This window comes from Xenopus laevis, chromosome 2S (genome assembly GCF_017654675.1).
Source record: "Xenopus laevis strain J_2021 chromosome 2S, Xenopus_laevis_v10.1, whole genome shotgun sequence".
Classification (NCBI taxonomy): domain Eukaryota; kingdom Metazoa; phylum Chordata; class Amphibia; order Anura; family Pipidae; genus Xenopus; species Xenopus laevis.
The window spans coordinates 106867653-106890411 of record NC_054374.1 but is presented as its reverse complement, the minus strand read 5'-3'; the positions used below and the strand labels follow the sequence as shown (position 1 = coordinate 106890411).

The 22759-nt window shown below is 38.2% G+C and overlaps 1 protein-coding gene across 7 annotated transcripts in view; it reads left to right on the top strand.

Annotated features, from left to right (window-relative positions):
* LOC108709735 (guanine nucleotide exchange factor DBS) overlaps positions 1-22759 on the top strand; it is a 105494-nt gene that overhangs the window by 37724 nt on the left and 45011 nt on the right. For 6 of the 7 annotated variants that reach the window (XM_041584242.1, XM_041584239.1, XM_041584240.1 and 3 more), the window contains one exon: positions 20374-20457. In XM_041584242.1, coding sequence (XP_041440176.1) covers positions 20374-20457 — 84 coding nt within the window. Of the gene's footprint in view, positions 1-20373; positions 20458-22759 lie in introns of those variants that run through there. The other variant, XM_041584246.1, reaches the window with a different exon arrangement.

Below are 22759 nucleotides of genomic sequence, written 5' to 3'. Positions count from 1 at the left end.
CTATAGGAGGATGGGGTTATGCTTCATTAAGCCACTGTTTACACAAATTTGCTGACTCATTTGTTTGATATTCCTTTTTCACATTATGGAGACAATGTCAATATTTGTTTTTTAGAGCTGGATTTGTCTTATGTTTTAGCTTCTGACATGAAACTCTCTTGTCACTGCAAAAGCAGCTATAATCTCATGTATGTAATGCATACATGATATTGACAATAGTAACTACTTTCCATGGCTAAAAATCATTTATCCATAACGCATGACCTGGCCAACCCTGCAATGTTTCCTAAAGATTTCCCAGGGGCCAAATGAACAGGTACCTCAGGACTGGCCATACATAGAGATGGCAAAATGCTACTGTTCCGTGTAACGCCGTTGTGGAGACCTTCTTAAAGTCAGAAATGCAGAAACAGAGAAAACCTAATTTCTTTTAAAAGTACATATAAACTGCCTGAATTGTAGTAATGCTGCATTTGGCATTACTATGTTACTGTGGCTTTTGTATAGAAAATCATTTGATGACATATTTCCTGGGTGAGGTATGGCGGTAAGGGACCCTTGCATATATATATATATATATAAAATATACATCTGTTTTTCTTGTGTATTCTGCTGTGCATTTATATGAAGAAGAGAAAGGAATGGGCAGACTACAAGGTTATGGTAGGGAGGGGAGTTTTGGGTGGAACTGAATTAATTATACTGTAGTTGGGTGACAAAAGTGATGGATATGTTATAAGAAATTTTCTTTTTCATGTAATGTTTTTTTATTGCATCAATTTCCTTGCAAGTTGCTTTGTGCTTTGGTGATTGCAGGAAGATAACTGTGCTGTATGTTTGCCTACCGCGTTCTGAATCATAATCATACAGGTATTTTCTATGTGGGGATGGGAAGAGGTTAAAAGGCATGTTCTCTTTACAATGTACTTTATTGGTCTGATCTAGACAATACTATTTTTGATAAAGATTTTTTTTAATATGGGGAGCTATTAGTTATGGGCAAATAAATTTGTCAGGAATGGATTTGCGGCGAATTCAGTGCCCGCAAATGCTTTAGAGAAACTGCACTGAAAATTTGTTGGTGAAAAATCCGCCGCAACTAAAACAAAATTGTCGTGTGTCGAAATTATTCAGATTCCCATTGACTTTAATGCATTTGGACAACATAGTTGCGTGTATAAAAATGGACGCCCGCATTTTGCAAATTTTCAGCGTTTCGCAAATTTGTTCACCGTTTCGCAAATTATTTGGCTAATCGAAACGGGACAGATTTGCCCAACACTAGGAGGTATGCTTTACACAATGTTTCTTTCCCTTTCTTTTTAAGCTTAAGTGATGTTAACCCAAAAATAAATGTTTTGGCTAATGAAGGAAAATGTAATTTGAAGCAAGTTTTCAATATAAATAAATATTTTCAGTTGTTATATTACTTGTAAATGTAATTGCTATAGAAAGCCATGTCTATTTGTCCCTTTCTATTTGCTGCACTGGTGGTTCTGACTTTTGAAACAATGTAGCAGATGCAAGCTAATTAAAGGCCTGTGAAAAAGCATGCAAGGCATTGTAAGAGATAGGGTTCTGCTTGGAGTAGAGCTTAGCAGTGGAGAGTCTTCATAATGAAATTTTAGCAGGTATATGTAACTTCACAGTCAAAATGTGAGGACCCTCTATAACCCGTATTTCCTGCCCTTGCACAGGAGCCTTACATTTAACAGTGTAATTGTTAGTGATATGTTTATATGAATGCCCTAATGATTTAGCAGGGCACTATCACAGACCATGATATGTTACTGATTTTGAAGACCAAAGACACCATATGCCATAAGTCACCTATAACTGCTATAAGCTAGAGCTTTTAACTTAAAGACTCGCACAGAACCAAATAGCTCTCACAAGAGTCAGTTATATAATCAGTATATGATGACTGTTAAGTCACAGAAAAAATACTAGGTCCCCTCTTATAGATTTCTGAATTCTAAACAATGAATATGGTATAAAGTTCTATAATAATGATTTCTCCACCATTGCTACCATTGCTACAGTTAAGATTACCATACCCCTTGAGACCTACTCGTTTGGCGCGTTTGCCAATGAGCTAATCTCTGCCTGATCTGGCAACCCACACACTGGGCCAAATTGTGTTTATCCAATTGATGGCCCAGGGGCCTAGAGATACCAGTCAGATGACAACTACACCGACATGCTGGTATGGTCCTTGCTGATGGATTTTCAGACCTGCACAATAGATGGGCCCTCCCATAGATACACAGATCCAAAAGCTGCCAACTTGGTTTGAAGAGGTCAAGTTGGCAGCATATATTGGTCTATGTATGGCCATCTTAAATCTAATTAAAGCTCTGTATAAAAAAAATTAGCATATAAATAAACTACATACCAATGTACAGTTAGGCCCATAAATCTTTGGACAGAGACTGTCTGTACATTACCACAATGCATTTTAAATGAAACAACTCAGATGCAGTTGAACTGCAGACTTTCAGCTTTAATTTAGTGGGTTGAACAAAAAGATTGCATAAAAATGTGAGGAACTAAAAGCCTTTATTAACACAATCACTTCATGTCAGGGGCTCAAAAGTAATTGGACCATTGACTCAAAGGCTATTTCATGGGCAGGTGTGGCCAATTCCTTCGTTATGTCATTATCAATGAAGCAGATAAAAGCCCTGGAGTTGATTTGAGGGGGGTGCTTGTACTGTACATGTATAATAAGAGCCACCATAAATACTGAACTCAAGTGTATCGAATAAGCACAGATTTGGTCTAGGGGTGTCATTAACACAGGGGCAGTTTGTCACTCATCAGCACTTTAGCACTTACACCCTTGGCAATGGTAAATGAGCCTATATTATAAGCTAAAACTGGAAAACTATTGGGTGGTCTTGCTGGGGCTTGTACTAACTGCCACCTCTGCCTTAAACAAATTAAGAAATGTGTGAACTGGTATGGGATCCATTATCCGGGAAACCCATTATCCAGAAAGCTCAGAATTAAAGAAAGGCCATCTCCCATAGACTCCATATAATCCAAATAATCCATTCCTTTGTCTCTGTAATAATAAAACAGTAGCTTGTACTTGATCCCAACTAAGATATTATTAATCCTTATTGGAAGCAAAATCAGCCTATTGGGTTTGTTACATGTTTACTTGATTTTCTAGTAGACTTTAGGTACGGAGATCCAAATTTAAGAAAGATCCCTTATCCTGAAAACCCCAGGTCCTGAGCATTCTGGATAACAAATCCCATGCCTGCACAAGTTTGCAACAATAAGGGGAAAATTTATCAAAGGCCAAGGGGAATTTTCAAATGAAAAATTTTTTAATTTCAAGCTATTTTTTGTGTACTTCGACAAGGGAATAGTCCAAATTAGATTTGAAAAATTAGAAAATTCAAATATCGAAATTTATCATGTACTGTCTATTTAAAAACTCGACTTCGACTATTCGTGATCTAAAACCTGCCGAATTGCTGTTTTAGCCAATGGGGGACCACCTAGAACCTATTTGGAGTCAATTGGTAGACTTTGAAAAATTTTAGTTTTTTTTGGGAAATGCGCTATACCTTCGATTTGTATGTTTAGAATTTGGCTGAATACGGACCTATTTGATCGAAAATGGACCTATTCGACCAAAAAAAACCTTCGACTTAATTTCAGTTGGTCTTCTTGAATTCGAATTTTTACGTTTTTTCAATTCAAAATTCGACCCTTGATAAATATGCCCCTAAGTGCAAACTAAGAATAGATATTATAATTCTGATACTTACAAAGTCATGTTAAATGACATTAAAAGAAATTTTAAAAAACCCCCACACATAGGGGCAGATTTATCATAGTGCACAAAACTTCGAAATTCGACCATCAAATAGGCTAGTTCGACATTCGAAGTCGAATTGTAGTTTTTTTTATATCGTAGGATCGTACTTCGATCATACTTCGAATCGAACGATTTGAACGATTTAATCATACGATTTCACTTCGACTTCTAAAAATTTAGCCAAATGTTGGCTATATGTTCTAGGAGGTCCCCATTGACTAACATAGCAATTCGGCAGGTTTAAGGTGGCGAAGTGTCGAAGTTTTTTAAAGAGACAGTGCTTCGATTAGCGAATGGTCGAATAGTCAAAGCATTTTCACTTTGAGTCTAAGTCGAATTTGACCTATTTAAAAATTACTTCTCAATTAGAATATTCACTTCTAATTCACTTCGACCCTTAGTAAATGTGCCCCATAGTATATCAAAGAAATGAATACAAAGAAGAAATGATAATATTATTTAGGTTTTATTGAAAATATTTTTTTTTTAAATGACACAGAATTTACAGTTTAGAATAAAAAATGGAAAATCTTTGTTTTTTCATTCCATAGTGACATAGGAGAGGAGGCTGAAAAGAGACAAAAGACCTTCCTGCCTCCAATTAAAGCAGCGTCTTTCAATTTAATTTTTCTATCATGAAGTCATTCTTATCCAATGAAGCTTCTAAATTCTTTTTGTTCTCATCATATTCTTGTAATGATGCCCAGTCACTCCTGTTCTAGTCACTTTCACTCTCCTCTGATTCACTAGATGAGCTTTCCTTGCTCTCCTCTGAAGACTTTTCTGACTCGCTTTTTTCTCTTTTCTTCTCCTTTTTATCTTTCCTGCACATACAAAATCATTCAGGAGATTATAAAAAATGCAACTACTTACTGATATGTATCTGGTATGTTAGATGGAAATGTATTCAGAACCTGGGTTCAGAATATTTAGTGGAAATAAAAAAAATTATAAAAGTTTACTTACCCTTTCTTTAAAGTCTTATCTGGTGGGTTTTCTTCATCACCAGCAGGGTTTTTTTGCCTTCCGTTAATGCTGCAAAAAAAACAGGAAAAAAAATGTGAAATGGCTGCAGGATTTTTTATTATATACAATATTTTTGCTGCAGTTGATGTATATGTATAAATATATGTATGTATGAAAAACTCAAATCTCACAAAATTGGCTCTTGCTAAAATATGTAATAAAATTTGCAAAGAGCAAAAATTTGCGAATAAAAATTCTTTTATTGTTTTGCAAATCTTAATTGAGCTTTGAGATCCTTTAACACTTGCTCTGGAGTTTCATTAAATTTTTTGTCGCAAAAAAGGTTTGCGATTGGGAAGTTTTATTATATACACTGCATACTATCACAAACTATAAAGTTCACAATCCCTATCCTACTGTCACATGAGGGGCAAAGTGTTTCCAAAGGAAAAATGTTTCACTTTGAGAACACACACAAATATATATATATATATATATATATATATATATATATATATATATATATATATATATATATATATATATATATATATATATATATATATATATATATATATATATATATATTGCCATATTGCCAGTGGTGCAAGATCAATGGTATTATAATACTTCAATGGAGGATCAGCACTCACTGTTTTATTGTGAACAATGCTCATTCGCTGTGATGTAAATAAATATGAAATCTTACAGTTTTTAATGTTTATATATATATATATACACACATAAATACACACATGTATATATTGTAATAAAGTGTGTGGGAGAACTCAAGAGGGAAGGTACTTATCTCCCAGAATGCTCTATGAGACACAGAATGTAAAGAGAATTAGAGATGCTGTGAACAATTTGCATTTAATTAGCACTGCAGGTGTTGGAGTGATGTCACCACCTGGGAGGAGGGAAGCTCTCTGGCAAAGGCAGGAAGCAGGAAGTGAGATTGTGTGAGGTAACTAAGAGAGGTCTGTGAAAAGAAGAGATTTGAATACACTCCTGAGACAAGTCTTTGAGACACTGACGTATGGACTAACTGCCTAAGCGGGACTAAACCATTACTGACAAGAGCAACACATCTGCGCCAGTGGGCCGGTTAAAAAGGCTGTTCTGATTAATAAGCACAACTTGTACGTTTCTGTTAATTCTCCATTGAAAACACTGTTGACAAATAAACATACAGATTTCTTTTAAAGTTGCATGGAAGTCCTTGCCTTTCTACGTTGTCAAGGTATTGTTGAGACCATTTGAGTGAATTCCCACAATATATACAGGGGCGTAACTATAGAGGAAGCAGACCCTGCGGTTGCAGGGGGGCCCAGGAGTGTAGGGGGCCCAGTGAGACCCTAATTAGCAATTTTAATATATCTTGGTAAAATAGGCCAATTTATACATATTTTGGGGCCCTAAATTGAATTTGCTATGGGGCCCAGTAACAACTAGTTACGCCACTGAATATATATTCACACCAGAGTGATAATGTTCCCCTCAAAGCAAATAAAGTTGTCAGTTTGCCGCAGTGTTGAATATAAAGCACATAGGGGCATATTGATCAAGGGTCGAATTTTGAATTGAAACTTCGAAATTCGAATTCAAAACGACCAACCGAAGTACTCAAAAAATAGCTCGAAATTCAAATTTTTTTAATTTGAAAATTCACCTCGACCTTTGATAAATCTGCCCCTAAATGTAGGAAGAGAAGCCCCATAGATATATACTTTGCCAACTGTGTCCCTTGGGACCCTCCAATGCCATTGTAAAAGAAAAAAAACCCCTAAAAACTAAAGATTTCTGTTGGAATATTTCACCCATTATATTTGATAAATTTAGTCTTTTTTGTCCCTAAATTATTAAAAATCTGGTGCTAGTTTTCACATGCAAAAATGCTAAATACTCAAAATTACTTTTGGTCAAACTCAGAGATTATCCTTACTGAAACTAGCCATTGTTTTGTTACTAAATTATTATGAAAAATCTAGAGCTTGGCTGCACAAAAAAAGATTTTATAAAAAGCCTAAAAATTAATGGTTGCAAATTTTGTGCTTTAAAATAGGAAAAAAAACCCTCAGGATTGGAACCCAAAATAACTTTATTTGTGAAGCATATAAACGTGGCAAAGAAACTTTCTGCTGCAGAACTGACAGGGTTGGGACCAGATGAAAGGAAGAGCAAAAGATTCTAAATCAGCCCATTTTGGTCAGTAAATTAGGCAAAATGAGGGTTTAGCTGTCACATAAAACATTGGGACATCCAATGCCATTGTGAAAGAAATTTCCATATTTCACCCACTATATTCTCCTAATTAGACTGTAACTTGTCCCTAAATTGTGAAAAATATTGGCCTGGAACCTGCTGCACACGTCAAAATTAGGCCCATTTCTTTCCTCCTAATTCTTCCCTTTTTTCCCTGATTTGTAAAAAAAAAATGAGTCCTTTTATGTCACTTTTTAGAAGAAAATGCTCTTACAGTGTGGGTACTTTTATCACCATGTTTTTCTTCTCTGGAACATGTAGAAACTGTGCATATCTATTAACAGAGACCCTTGTGGCAGCTGTTGGGTTAAAAGTAGGATCCCAAAAAGAAAAACTGCAAACAGCCCCCCCATGCATTACTAAAAATGTAAGGTCACGTGCCATGTTACTCAGACAGAGTTGGACTGCCATGTTAGGGCCCACTGGGACTGAGACTCAAGGGCCCTTCTACCAGCACCCAATCTTGCACCACTCCTAATACTCTCCCCACTCCCACTTGTGCCAGATGCTGCATATTTCTGTGCTTGCATCTGTTTGAGGGAGAGAGGCCTGTGTGGGCTAAGGAGGACTGAGTTGGCAGGTCTGTCCTTAGAAGAATGAGTGGAACACAATTTCTGAAAGAAAACATTTAGTGAGATTGTTAATGAAGGGCCTAACAACAGTAAATGAAATGGCATACTGCGGAGCCCCTGAAGAAATGAGAGATGAGGGAGTTACAGCACTTTTGGGTGGGGCTTTGATTATTTTTTGTATGGGGCCCATGATTTCTGATGGCAGCCCAGTAGTCAGCCAGGAGGAGGGGGGTTAATGGTGTAGCTGTTTGGGTTGGTACCACAGAGAGAAAGGAGGAGGGGATCAAGGGAGTAGTTGTTTGGCTTGTACCATAGACAGACAGAAGGGGTGATGATTTGTTTGGGTTGGTACCACAGACAGAAGCAGGGGGATTAAAGGGGTTGTTGTTTAGAATGGTACCATAGACAGTAGGAGGGGGATTAATGGGGTAATTAATTGGGTTGCTACCACAGACAGTAGGGGGGGATTTAAGGGAGTAGTTGTTCAGGTTAGTACCAGACAGGCATTAGGGGGATGCTTGGCAAAGAGGTTTGCCCTGAAACATTGCACTGCGCTCCGCAATAAACACTTGATCTGTTACAGCAGACCTGTGTGCCATTGGATTTTGCTTGTGTACACGACAGAAGCAGCCAAATGAGGTGTTCAGAGACATACTGTCTGCTCGAATCCAGCAGTCAAATTGATTGGGAGGCGTTTCATAAACAGATGGACAATGCAGACAACCAGCCAAAGCAACACAGGAGTTTATTAGAGCAAAAAGTGGGATTGAAGTGATTGTGTTAAAAAAAGGCTTTAGTTCCTCACATTTGTATGCAATCTTTTTGTTCACTGAATTAAAGCTGAAAGTCTGCAGTTCAACTGCATCTGAGTTGTTTCATTTAAAATTCATTGTGGTAATGTACAGAACCAAAATTAGAAAAAAGTTGTGTCTGTCCAAAGATTTATGGACCCAACTGTATATTGCCAGGAATATGTAAAGCCACATGAAATGGCATCAAACAATGCTGCTTTCATGCCATTTTTACCCCTAAATTTCTTCTCTACCTGAATTTATTCTATTGATTTGTATGGGGTCATTTTAGCTGTTCAGGCTGCATAAAATACACACACTGCTAATCTAGTTATGGCAATAGATGGTATAAAATCATGCACAGGGGTTGATTCACAACTTGATAAATATCCCCTTATATTAACAAATGATTTCTCTCTGATGCAGTGTGACCATATTTCCATGGAGTAGTGAGTCAGTATTATGGGCTAAAACTAGAAGATGCAAACATGCATTGTGACTGTTCATGAATGTAGGCAACATGCAAATACTGTACTAAGATTTGATAATTGTTTGAGAGCTGGTAGGTGGATCAGTTTATCCATAGTTAAAGGGTAACAGTTAAAATGCATAAAATAATAATTATAAAGTGTTATCCCCTGCAATCACTGTCACTACTTTCAAACTGTACATTGCATTTTTTCCCTTTGTTTGAATGGAATTCAGAAATAGTGACTATACTGTACATTGCCGGCTTTCTGTAACTTAATTGCCACTGACTCAGATTTAAATTCGGTGTTGTTGGATGGAAAGGATTATACTAATGCCACTAGTGCCCTTTCATCCCACAGCATAAATATACCAGCAACTGAGTGAGACAGGTGAGGCCAAGATGTTTCAGGTTGGCATCTCTGTAAAACTATAGCTATTTTATGATTAATTCTAAAGATAGAATGCATGTCCAGCACTATCCCTGATGTTGATCTTAACTGTGCATTGAGCCTTAAAAAGTGCAGTATGAATATACCTTGTGCCATCAATGAATAGGGCTTGCGCCGAACATACTTTTTGGCTATTGTTTTAATCAGAAATCTATGGTTTTGTCATTTCTTCAGCTAAACAGCTAAGCAGATCGTTAGTATACAATTCCATCCCTTCACCCTTTTTGAGAGTGTTTTGTCAGCAGGAGCCCATAATGCAGGAGGGTTATCTGTGTACTATAAAGCTAATTATCTGCTTTGCAAGAACCAAAGATGGAGCAGCTTCAATCCTTTTCTTTGCCTTGTTTAGCTCAAGAAATAACAAACAAGTATGTATGTTCAGCACAAGCCCTATTCATTCCTTATATGTTGAATGTATGTATGGTATGGTTATAAAGCCCCTTTAAATATGCTAAACAATGTCCAAAGCACAATAGAAGTCCAAAGCATAATAGAAGGCAAAAACAGTCCTGATAATGACAAATGCTGTAGTTCTTTGTAATGAATTATTAGGATTAAATAGTTCTGCCCCAAGGTGAGCTGGCTAGGTCTGCTCATATTTACCCAAGATACAGATTGATGACTTTTTCCTTGGGAAGGTGATAAGGATACATGTAAAAAAATATATATCCATCCAAACAAAGAGGCAATTATCAGAGCTACAAAGAGGATTAAGCCTTCAGCCCAGCCTTAAAATCACAATAGCTTTTTCCCAGGATCGACAAGAATATATGTTTACATAAAATAACGTGGCAGTAGCTTTTACTTTTCACCTGTAAATTCAGCAATTTGTTTAATTCATAAAGGAAGAATTACATTTTACATTACAGTATTGCCAGTGAAATTACCTTGAGAGGTCTATATGCAGACGAAGAAACATACACGTGTGGCAGTAGCCATAGTTGTAGTATATAGCTGCTTGACTACTTTGCTGAGGAGCTCCTCATATTGAGCCAGCCAGGGCAGAACAAGTCATTTTTAATTGTCTATCTTCTAGACATACAGCAGCTGAATCTCCTTCAATGGCTAAAGAACAGCAGACACTTGTGTCTCACAGGAACACAGAAGTGCAGTAGAATTGACCAGAGTTAAGGTGGCCATACACAGACTGAAAAAGCTGCTGTCAGCAGCTTAAAGGCCCATGTATGGGGCCCATCCAAAATTGGCCAGATATCCATCGGCCAGGGTTAAAAATGCCATCATATTAAATGTGGGCATATCAGGGAAATATCTGCTCATTTTGTGAGGTCATTTGTCCTGCCAGTTTTAGTCTGTGGTGAGATCATGTTGCCTTATGTCCTGTTTGATCGGCAAACATTGGGGTTGCTGGCAGCATCTTTACAGAGGACTGGGAGGGAGATTTTGGCAGGTGCTGGAGCAAATCTCCCACCTGCCCAGTCCCCATTGGAATGAATCACGGTTGGCCAGAAGCAGCAGAGCTGGCGATGGAGGTGAGAGAAATGTGAATCGATGGAATGGGTGTGAGCGGGGGGGGGCAGGTTTGCAAGTGAAAGGGTGGATCTGCTGCTAGTAAGGGGGTGGGGGTGGCCTAGGGGCATATAATCTTTAAATCTAGTGTGTAAACTTTGTGTGTTACTGGATTGTTGGCCTGGGGCCAAAGAATTATTTTTGCCCCACCACCTGGATGACTCACGGTTCAAATGAATAATCCTGAATGTGGTTTGCTCATTAAGCTAATGTCGCACAAAGCTGCTTCTCGGCCTGTAGATAAAGAAGCAGCACCTCCGCTGCCCTCAGCCTTCTGTGACTGCAACCTGAGCCACTGCATCAGTCTGGCGCAGGTACACAGCGTGCATTTATCTACAGGCCAAAAATCAGCTCTGTGTGGCCTTAGCCTAAATATACACAAAAAAAATTGGGAAAGTTAGTCAGTTAGGTACTTATTTCTTGCCGATCTCCCCACAGTCTCTCCACTGTCCAAGAAATATCCAAAATACAAACAAAGATCAGCGCATGTGGCAATAGAGATAAGAAACTAACATGGTGTTGTATGTTTGGTTTTGTTGTGTTTGTGTGCTTGAGTCAGCTGGATTCCTTAATCAAAAAGCGATATCAGGTGCACGTACCATTAGTGGTCCATCATCCACCGTTAGTTAAGAAAGAAGATTTTCCGTACAGCACCCATCCATATAAAATGCCTTTATTGGTACATTTTTGGCAAACAGCCTGGTCTGTTTGGTTTTGTTGGCACTACCCCGTGATTAGAAAAATTAATACAAGGGTGCTCTGCTTCACACCGTTGGAAATCATATAGGTATTCACATTCAAGGTTTTACAACTATGTTGGTAAAGAAACGTCAGAAACACCTTGTGGTGTTGCTGACAGTCCTGTGTGACGTCTCTTTCTCCTAGATGCTAAATACATAATTCCGAACTCCACCTTTGTGACATTGATCAGGCTCTATACCGTGCAGCGGTCTCTCTTTTTCGCTAGACTACTGCTATGCCTTGTCGATCAACAAATGTTTCTTTCTGATCTACCACAGAGCTAGAGGAAGTACAAATGGATATTTTAATCATTCAACACCTTCCAATGTATATTATGGGAACAGATAGTTAAAATGTGTTGCATTGGAATCCTTGCGCAGTAAGAGTTTGATATATCAGATCAGTGTGATATGACACCTTTCCAGGTAAGGGTGACAGATTTGATGAACTTCTTGATAGCCAAACACTAATTGGCAATTGATTTCATTGTTTGTGTCCTCCTGGCACTTCATGTGTATATCCTTGCTGTCCACCTTAAAAATAGCTCCTCTTACTTGGAATTGTTTTGGATATGATTAGTGATGGGCGAATTTGGGGCGTTATGCTTCACAGAAAAATTTGTGAATTTCCTGCAAACGGCGCCGGCGTCTAGTTTTTGATGCCGGCATCAAAAATGCACCGGCGTCCAAAAAAACGAACTCCGGCGTCCTTTTTTTTTTTTTTTACGCTGGCAAATTTTTGCGAATTTATTTGCCGGCGGCGAATCTTGGGAATTCGCCACGAATTTACACCTGGAGAATAAATTCGCCCATCACTAGAAATAATTTTATAAAGTTTTGTGCCAACTTAAAAAATTGTTATTACTTTTCAGTTCAATTATAACAATGAACAGGCTCCTTGATCGTTCCATATGTGACCCAGCAACTGTTAGCAGTGCACACCCACCTAATGGGTTTTGCTATTTTTAACATTGTGTCAAATTCTATCTAATTTTCAGTGGGACAGAATTTAATTTGTATATGGCATTGTAAGTAAATGAGAAAATATTGATTTCAGCATAATCATACAGTCAGAACAGTGTATCAACTTTTTCATCTTATATGTTGAAAGAAACAGACACCATTTAAGGTATTTATTACACACACATACACACAGGTCAGTTTTCATTAGAATTAAATTATTTATTTGTACTGACGTACCAGAAGGAAAGTCACATAGACACAGGGAGAATCCCTTGCAAACAGATCCTGGCTGGGACTATAGAGCAATAATAACCATATACTCCTGTGATGCTGCCATTGGTTTTTATGGGTCTAATTTATATTTTTTTGCCCCAGAAAGATACTTTTCTTATTTTATACCAGGGAATATAATGCATGTGTTTAAATTGGGTAATATAGTCAAGAGTGGATACAGAAATTCAGAAATTAAGTTTAGAAACTTTTGTCAAAATCCCAGTCCGTTCGTGTCATTTTATCTGTTGATCATACATTTAAAGTGGACCCGTCACCCAGACACAAAAATCTGTATAATAAAAGTCCTTTTCAAATTAAGCATGAAATCCAATTTCTATTTTTTATTTAAGCATTTGTAGCTGTTGTAAGCTCATTTAAACATCTCAGCTGTCAATCAAATATTGTCTGCCCCTCCTCTATGCCCGTGGCATAGAGGCGGGGCAGACAATTACTTTCACTTTCCATTCAGCACTTCTTAGATGTCACTGCTCTTCCCACATTTCCCCAGTTCTCTTAACCATATAACTGTGTGACCAGGACATGGGGATGGACATCAGCTCCCCCATTCTGGTGCACAAACAAGATTCTGAGATGATACAAGACTTGCCTTAATAACAGTGTCCACAAAATAGCTCCTGCCTGCTTGCTATCATTTTGAAATCCCAGACTGAAGGAAACCAGATTCAAATAATTTATATAGTGTAATTAAAGTTCATTTTGCTTGAACAATCTGATAAAATAGGATTTTTAATAATTTTTTTGGGTGACGGGTCCCCTTTAACTATTTTGTAGTTGATAAAGAAGTTATTCTTGTGTTCTGTAGCCTGTCTCTATCTGTTTTTAAAATTGCTTCTGATTTAGCCAACATCCTGCACACCAGTGCATTTGCATGGAAATGGTTAAAGGGGAACTATCATGAAAATGAAAATAATATTAGCTTCAACATACTATAATAAGAAGCTTTCTAAATACAATCAATTAAAAATTCTGTACCGTTTCTGAAATAATCAAGTTTATGTTCACTACTCCTCTCTCGGCATCTTCATCCTCTAATAGTGAAGTTCATTGAAGAATAGGGATGTCGCGGACTGTTCGCCGGCGAACTTGTTCGCGCGAACATCGACCGTTCGCGTCCGCCGAATGTTCGCGAACGTAACGCAACGTTCGCCAATTTGGGTTCGCCTTAGCTGGCGCTTTTTTTTGCCATTTCTCCCCCAGACCAGCAGATACATGGCAGCCAATCAGGAAGCTCTCCCTCCTGGACCACCCCCACACCCCCTGGACCACTCCCCTTCCATATATAAACTGAAGCCCTGCAGCGTTTTTTCATTCTGCCTGTGTGTGCTTGGAAGAGCTAGTGTAGGGAGAGAGCTGTTAGTGATTTGAGGGACAGTTGATAGTAAGTTTGCTGGCTAGTAATCTACTTGATACTGCTCTGTATTGTAGGGACAGAACTCTGCAGGGATTTGAGGGACATTTTAGGTTAGGTAGCTTTGCTGGCTAGTAATCTACCTTCTACTGCAGTGCTCTGTATGTAGCTGCTGTGGGCAGCTGTCTGTCCTGCTGCTGATCTCTCATCTGCATCTGTTCTTCAAACCACTGCCACTTAGCTGTGTGAGCTTTTTCACATTCTGTCTAAATATCAATAATAATACCGTCTCCAGAAACACCACCTGAGTGACGTAGTGTGATTTCTGCCCTTTACAGCACAAAACGCAGCGCTGTGTCAACAATGGATTTTTTAGAAACATATTTGCCCTTGATCCCCCTCTGGCATGCCACTGTCCAGGTCGTTGCACCCTTTAAACAACTTTAAAATCATTTTTCTGGCCAGAAATGTCTTTTCTAGCTTTTAAAATTCGCCTTCCCATTGAAGTCTATGGGGTTCGCAACGTTCGCGAACCGTTCGCATTTTTGTCCGGACGTTCGCGAACATGTTCGCGAACATTTTTTCCGACGTTCGCTACATCCCTATTGAAGAAGACAGCTGTCTGTTGTACTGTGCATTTCCTGAGGGGAGTGAAATGGCTTTACTTGGTAGGTTGATAGCTGTTTAATAAAACCCACCACTGGGGATGCTCTAGACTGGCCAGACGCATGAAGGCAGATTTTAATGAAGGCTTGGGGAGGCTGAGCCTCCCCAAACCTAATTCCCCTGTAAATATAATTAAGCCTGAAGCATTTTACTACACAGGTGTCTAACTCATAAACATGAGGGATGCAACAGGTTAAAAGCATACCCTGGCATTGCCGTTGTCAGAATATCCACGTTCTATGGGGAGGGTTAACAAGTGAAGGAATGCAAATGGAAGACTAATAATCGAGCCACAGTGGTTTCCACCTTGCTGGCAAAGTAGAATCAACTTCGGCTCACACTCTGCTACTCTTGCCTGTCTTCCTTACCAATGTAGGTTTAGAACTGGCCAGCAAGTGGCGGGACTACAGGGAGGAATCACTGAGCAGGGAAACATGTGTAGTGAGGAGGAGAAGGTGTGTAGTATAACTTAATAGAATAAGCACCCAGATATTGAACTTACCTACTGTGCTATAGATTTTTTTTTTTTTTTTTTGCAAGGTTTTCTTAATGTAATTAAGCTTGGATTTCTATAAAATCCCTTAATACTGAGCTAAACAAGCAGAGCCATGGAGCTACAGAGTAAAACGTCTTGGGTCAGGCTCTTTTGGGGCTGTATGGGTTGATATAGTTCTGCTGGGGTGAATGGGTTGATATAGTTCTGCCTGTAAAACTGTCTGGTTGCAGGGGTTATGGGGGGGGGGGTTGATGGAAAATACAAAATAAGTGTGGGGACTGAAAAAAATTGCATATTGAGTTGAGTGTAAGCTGGTGTATGGAAATGATATAGTATTAGGTGCTTAATTTAGCAGAAGAGCTATAGGCCTGAATGTAGTTGAAAAAAGGCCAACTTAAGGGTAGAACTAAACAAGCTTTTCGGTCTGATCCGACGTGCTCCGACACGTGCTCCTTATTACTTGGCTGCTACTGAAAAGCAGAATTTTGGTGCTCTCTTTGTATTTTACTGAGTGGCTGGAAGCAAAATAGGTCACTTTGCACAGGACCGCCGGCATGTAGGAATTCTCTTGGACCATTATGACATTATGCCCTGTCTCCTTGCTGTGCAATGACATTTCAAAAATGTGGCTGCTGCTGAAGAAAAGGACAGGTGTGTGTTTGCTGTATTTTGTTTTTTAACTGGATTCTTTGTGTGGATATCTCATAGTTGTGCCTGTACCTTGCAGTGTATAAAGTGTAAATGAGTGCTGTTTTCTTACAGTTTGGCGTTTTATATGGTGCATTTCAGCTCACTTACTTCTCCTGTGGGTGCAGCGCCATTGAATTTGTTTTGTGTTGTGGACTGTGATCCTCTCTTCATTATAATTTACTCAGAACCATGCTGCTGGAACCTTACACCTAAGCTTACATTGAAGCAGAAAGATGATCTCCGCTGTCTATTCACAGCTTCATTAAGGGGAATGAATATACAGTGAGATAGACTGTAAGATCAGTATCTGTCTTAATGCAAGTGTATGTGTTTTTATTATAAATGTAATAATACCATATTTTTGTCCACATTTTTGGCATTTTCTCTCTATATAGGGAGGCTTTATTTATCAAAGTCCAGTTTTTAGAGTTTTTGGCTTTCGGACTTATAACCTCCTTAGTGTCCATCACCAAACAGTGTGTAAAGGTGATATTCCTTGAATACAGTGTATTCAAAGGCAGAGCAGTGTTTCAAATAAAGTAAGTGGAATAGGTGTAGGTACAAAGTGGGCTTTGCGGCAACTTTGATTTTTGTGCTTAGGTATAAAGATAGCTTTGTAGGAAGTTCCAGTCTTGTACTCAGGGTTTTCTAACTTTTTAAGGAAGTAACATTGAATCACATGCTCTCAGGTTACATCTAAATAGACTTTACTTTGTTATCTGGGCCCTAATAAGTAATAGGCGGGAATAGTACTTTTTTCTTACAATATGGTCTACTACTGAGTAGTAAATTTAATTTGCGCTTGCAGGTTAACTATAGCGCAATGCTAATGAAAGGCACAAGAATATGTGCAGTACTTACAGTAACTGAGGTATTTGTTGTAATTTTGGGGAAAACATTTTTGCCATTGGTGTGGGTAACAAAATATGCCATTAATTTATGTAATAGGACTGTTATTCTTATTTGGAGGAACAGTACCTTATGATATGTGAGGAACAGATTCCAATGTTGCCCAGGTCAGTTTGGAGCTGAGTAGCTGGAAGCTTTGGATAGTTCCTGTTCATTTTGCTTAGTGGTCACTATGCATGGGTTCTGTAATACAGCTGTTGTACTTCAAAACAGAAAAAGCAGCCGAAGGGCACAAGGTGCAGGTGCATTTGACTATAAGGTTTTATAAAGCATTCTGTACAGTAGAGAAATATTCGAGACTTGAGCTCTTCACCACAGTTAAATTGCATCATTGTCAGAATGAAATGAATAAAGGCACAACGATGGATGCAGGTCGCAACGAGGGTTTGTTTTTATTGCCTGTTCACCAATGCTGTACTTTGCACCTTGTGTCAGATTTTTATATACAGTGTGAGGTACAGAGCAAAGCAAAACCCTGATGAGAAATGCTTTGTGGATGTTCACTAATGCCATGCTCTTGCATTTCTGCAGTCATAGTGTTATAAAGCGAAAGATTCATTTTCATCTGTTATCCAGAATGCTTGGGACCTGGGGCTTTAAGGGGTCTTTCCGTAATTTGGATCTTCATGTCTTAAGTCTACTAAAAAATCATGTAAACATTAAATAAGCCCAATAATTATACCTTAGTTGGGATCCAGTACAAGCTACTGTTTTATTATTACAGCGAAAAAGGAAATCATTTTTAAACATTTGGATTATTTCATTATAATGGAGTCTATGGGAGACGGTCTTTCCATAATTCGGAGCTTTCTGTATAACAGGTTTCAGGATAACGGATAAGAGATACTGTATAAGCCAATTGGATTAGAAGGTCACTTATCCTCTATAGTGCTTTTAGGTATAACAATAAAAATCCAAGTTCTTAATTATATATTTCAACATTTTAAATATATTTATGAATTTGTATGTGGATTATTTGTATAAGTATTTTAGACATATAAATACTATATAGGCATTGTTGTTCATTAGATGTTAGGCAGTGATAGCAGTTATAGGATTCTGAAAATGTTAAGCTTGCCCCACCTGTTGTAAGATGGTAAGTCTTTCTTTTGAGAGCAATACCTGAGCAGCATCCTGGATTTCTAGGATGTTAGCTTCTGTGTTCAAGTGTGAAGTGATTTTTTTTTTAGAGGAATTGATGCAGGTCATTTCAGTGCATCATTCTCTACTTTATGTCGTGGCCTTTCCCCTTTCATGTCTAACAATTAGATAAATCTTTCTTTTTTTTTTTTCTATTTTATTTTTAACTTCCTAGTTACTACTGACTTCCTTTTGATCATCCTGTCTGACAGGTCTTTAATCCTTCTCAGCTTCATTGTTTTCATAATTGGCTCCCTAACATGCTCCTGCAAAAGCTCTGGGAACCTTACGTCTTTTAATACTAGGAAGCTATTAGAGTATTCACTGAACTATTTTACAATATAGGCAACTTTTCTGCACAGAAATAACAAAAATAGAGACAGGCACAGTCACTCTAACCTTTTTATCTAAAGGTTCCTTTAAAGGGGGGCTGGAGGAAAGGGGGCTGTTTGTTAGCTGGTAAGGGCTGACACAGGTACCGACCTTGCCTCTGTCATGTACTTTGTATGTACATATCTGATACAGAGTTCAAAAAGGGTTAACACATTATAATGTACTTTACAGTCAGCTTCTACATACATGGTTCAAATAGCTTGACTTTTATTTCTGTTGCAGGCCGACACTTTTATAGACACTGCCTACCATAGTTGTACATATTGAATGTTCTCTTGCTCAAACTGCTGTTCATTTTATGACTTTCTGTCCAGAGGCTATTCCTATGAGAAGTCTTACTAACTGGAAGACTACAAACAACTGAATAAACCTTCCAGTCACATACTGTAGGTATTTCTTGCATATGGTTCATATCTCCAATCAAATTTAACAATATCAAACTATTTCTGGGTATTCCAGTGGTGCGAATCTCTCCCAATCATCTCAAATTTGGCAGTCTTGTTGAAAGTTTCAACAAAAAATGTGAACCAACTTCCAAAAATTGCAATCAATTACTCCCATATTTGTTGTTTGTATATCAGAAGGTTAGTTGTTCAGCTTCTTGTTCTGTTTTTGACTCTTCTCAACTTTAAAGCGTTATAAAATATACAAGCAAAAGGCAGTGGGCAAAGGTAGCACAGAAAATTGTATTCCAGGTATTATACACATACAGTAAATACTAGTGAATGCAATACTAAACTAACCAGTTCAGCCTTAATTAAGCTTTTAAATTACTCAGAATCTGGTTGAATTCTAGGAAGATTTCCAGTTATTTTGCTTCTCTGAGTCTCTGGCATGTGTCTGTTGGGCAGTAATTACAGGGGACAGTTGTCGTTGTATTTTTCATATACTTAGGTGAGTGTTTAAGCAGTTTTACTCACCTGGCTACACTTCTCTGTTATCCATCTTTGTTTTTCTTAGCTGCAGTAGAAAGTGGTAAAATGCTTTTTAACAGATCTATGTTAAGGGCAACTTTTAAGCAATTTTAAATGACTTTTACAGATGACTAATGACAATCACTGACAGTTTCTGCTTGTCAGGTGACTATAAAAGCAAATAAAATAAATGCTGATCTGTGCTGAAATGTGAATATGGGGGCCTTTTTCCTGCCAGTCATGTCGGACAATCAGGTACAGGTATGGGATATGATATCCTGAAATCTCTTATCCACAAAGCTCTAAGTTACAGAAAGTAAATTCGGTAATAATAAAACAGTACCTTATACTTGATCCAAATTATGATATAATTAATCCTTACGGGAAGCAAAACCAGCCTATTTGGTTTACTTGTAGTTTATATGATTTTCTAGTAGACTTAAGGTTTGAAGATACAAATTATGGAAAGACCAGTTATCCAGAAAACCCCAGGTCCAGAGCATTCTGGATAACCGGTCCCATATGTCTGCAGCACATTGTTAGGTGGCACTCTTTTCCCATTTGCATAAATATATCTGTGAAACAGAGGACACTGTAGTGTTATTATCAAGACCCACCAGAATGGAGGTGAGATATAGAATCACAGGGCACTTTTGCCTCAGGAAAGGCCACTTAAATGATTGCCTCACTTTGACACAAATACTGAAGCAGGTGCGCTGAAAGTAGATGAATGGGTTCACATTAACAGTCTTCTGCTTGCTCCTTCTTTAGATAAATGTTGCTCCTTACCATCAGCATGTTTCTGATTGGTTTTACATTCATTGTGTTGAAATGATCTACCCATGTACCATTGGGCAATAGCTAAGAAATAGTAAAATTATTGCTGAGCTACCAAAACCTTTGAGTCAGTAATCTCCAAATAATTATGTGGATGTGTCTTCCAGATGACATCATGCAACAGGAGACCTCTCCCATCTGCGCGGCCGATATTGAGGATCAGCTAAGAAAGCAGTTTGCCTACTTGTCAGGTGAGCACCATAAATGCAGACTCATGTGAACATTGTATAATGTAATTTAAAGTGCTACAGAATATGTCAGTGTTATATAAATAATAATACTTGTACGTCATGCAGGCCCATAATTACCACATAGGACCTTGATGGACCTGTGTCTAGGGTGGCAGATTTAGGGGGAGCCCTCGGGTACCCGACTCTGCTGTGACTGCCACTTGCACAGGACAGCAGGACTGTTTGCAGATGCACTGATTGCTGAGGGGGCTGATGGGAATGTGCCTAATTCAAAACAGACCTAAATACAGGCTTACAGTAATGTTGTTATTCCAGTGCCACACTTGCATATAGCAGTTGTATTCCTTCCAGACATTGTTCAGAAGAACAGCATACTTTGATTAAAGTTTAAATGATCTCAAATGCTTTAAAATGGCAACCAAAACCTGAAAGCAGAAATCAGAAAACTACCATTAAAATGGATAGAAGAATAACCAAAATGACAAAACCAATGATCAGCTGCAGAAAGTTCAAAGAAGGTCTAAAGTTACCTGTGAGTACTGTTACAATTAGAAGACTATGTGAAGCCAAGTTATTGGCAAGTAGCCCCCGCAAAATTCCCTTGTTGAAAAAAAAGACATGCTGAAGAGGTTCCAATTTGTCAAAGGACACATTGACTGGTCAAAGAGAAATGGTGCAACATTTTGTGGACTGATGAAAGCAAGATTGTTCTTTTTGGGTCTAGGGGCCGCAGACAGTTTGTCAGGCGACCCCCAAACACTGCGGTGGCGCAAGCGGCAATGCCCTTGAAATAGGTGTACAACGACCCCAAACACACCAGTAAACAAGCAACATCTTGGTTCCAGACCAACAAGATTGATGTTATGGAGTGGCCAGTCCAATCCCCAGACCTTAATCCAATAGAAAACTTGTGGGTTGACATCAAAAATGCTGTTTCTGAGGCAAAAGCAAGAAATGCAGAAGAATTGTGGAATGTAACAGGTGCCAGAAGTTGGTGGACTCCATGTAACACAGATGTGCAGCAGTTCTCAGAAACACTTGTTATACAACGAAATATTAGTTCTGTGATGTAAAGGAAAGAAAAACTTTGACACCTTTTTCAGTTTATAAAGTGAATGAGTTTATTTTTTGGAACATCCTAATATTCCCTTTTCTTCACTTTCAGTAAAGGAATAACAGAATTTTTTCATCATATTTTTATTTGGAATAGAATGTGCACTGTTTCCAATGCATTTGTGTGTATGGAAATAAAAGCTATTATAAGGATTCTGAGCCTTTTTAAACACACTGCTATTATTCTAACGCAACTGTACAAGTCATTGCATGATCTCTATGGCTGCATTTATTTAACCTGTTAGGTACAAGAACTTGGTCTAGGTTAGAGATAGAATTTTCCATTTGATTAGAAAACCTCATCCTATAGCCTGCTCTAGATTACAGCAAAAAGCTGGCTACACAGTTTATGAACACGTGTCTTTCATGCTTGATGTGAAAGGAAACACCAAACCAGGATATTTATCATTGTGCAGCCAAGCATATCAGCCCTTCGGAAAGATTTAGCCTGCACATTGGTTTTTTTTGTTTGCTTGTTTTTTTACTTATTTAAAAACAATCCCCATATAATTTAGTCAGTGCAACAAACTAAATTTACTTGGCACCACAGTAAAATATTCTAGGCCTCCCAAATCATTGGCAAAATGACTTGTTTTATACATAAATATTCAAGTTGCACTAGATCACTGGAGAATGGTCTCACTGGCCTTATCTCTATACTCTTGGCACCCAGAGCAGCCTGTGTTTTCTGACAGTATTTCTAACCCCTGATCTTGACAGCTTTAAGAACAATAAATGTTATTCTGGAATAAACCTTTCTCCAGCTACAGATCATTTGATTTATAGCAAAATCAGCACTTGAATTAAACATTCACATTGTCATTTTTATTAAGAATGAGCAATACCATATTCCAGAGTTTGAATTTAAAGGACTCTCTTATTTGAAAGGTGGCCTAAACTGCCCAGTGCAAGCCCAGATTTGATCTTCCACCAGTCACCTTAAAGATGCGATTTACCAACATGTGCATTGGTAACTTTCAGTGCACTGGAACAATTGCAAATCTTGGTCTGCTAACCGTTACCAACCAATGCAATGTTTGCTTTCAGCATTCTCACACCAGTAGACCTGCAAAAGCTGCCAGTTGATTGTTTGCTATGAGCTGTTTGATAAGGTGAATCCTTATCTCGGTTACTACTATAACCGCTTCATGTGAGTGAGGTACCCTAAAATCACAGTTACCTCTGTTGG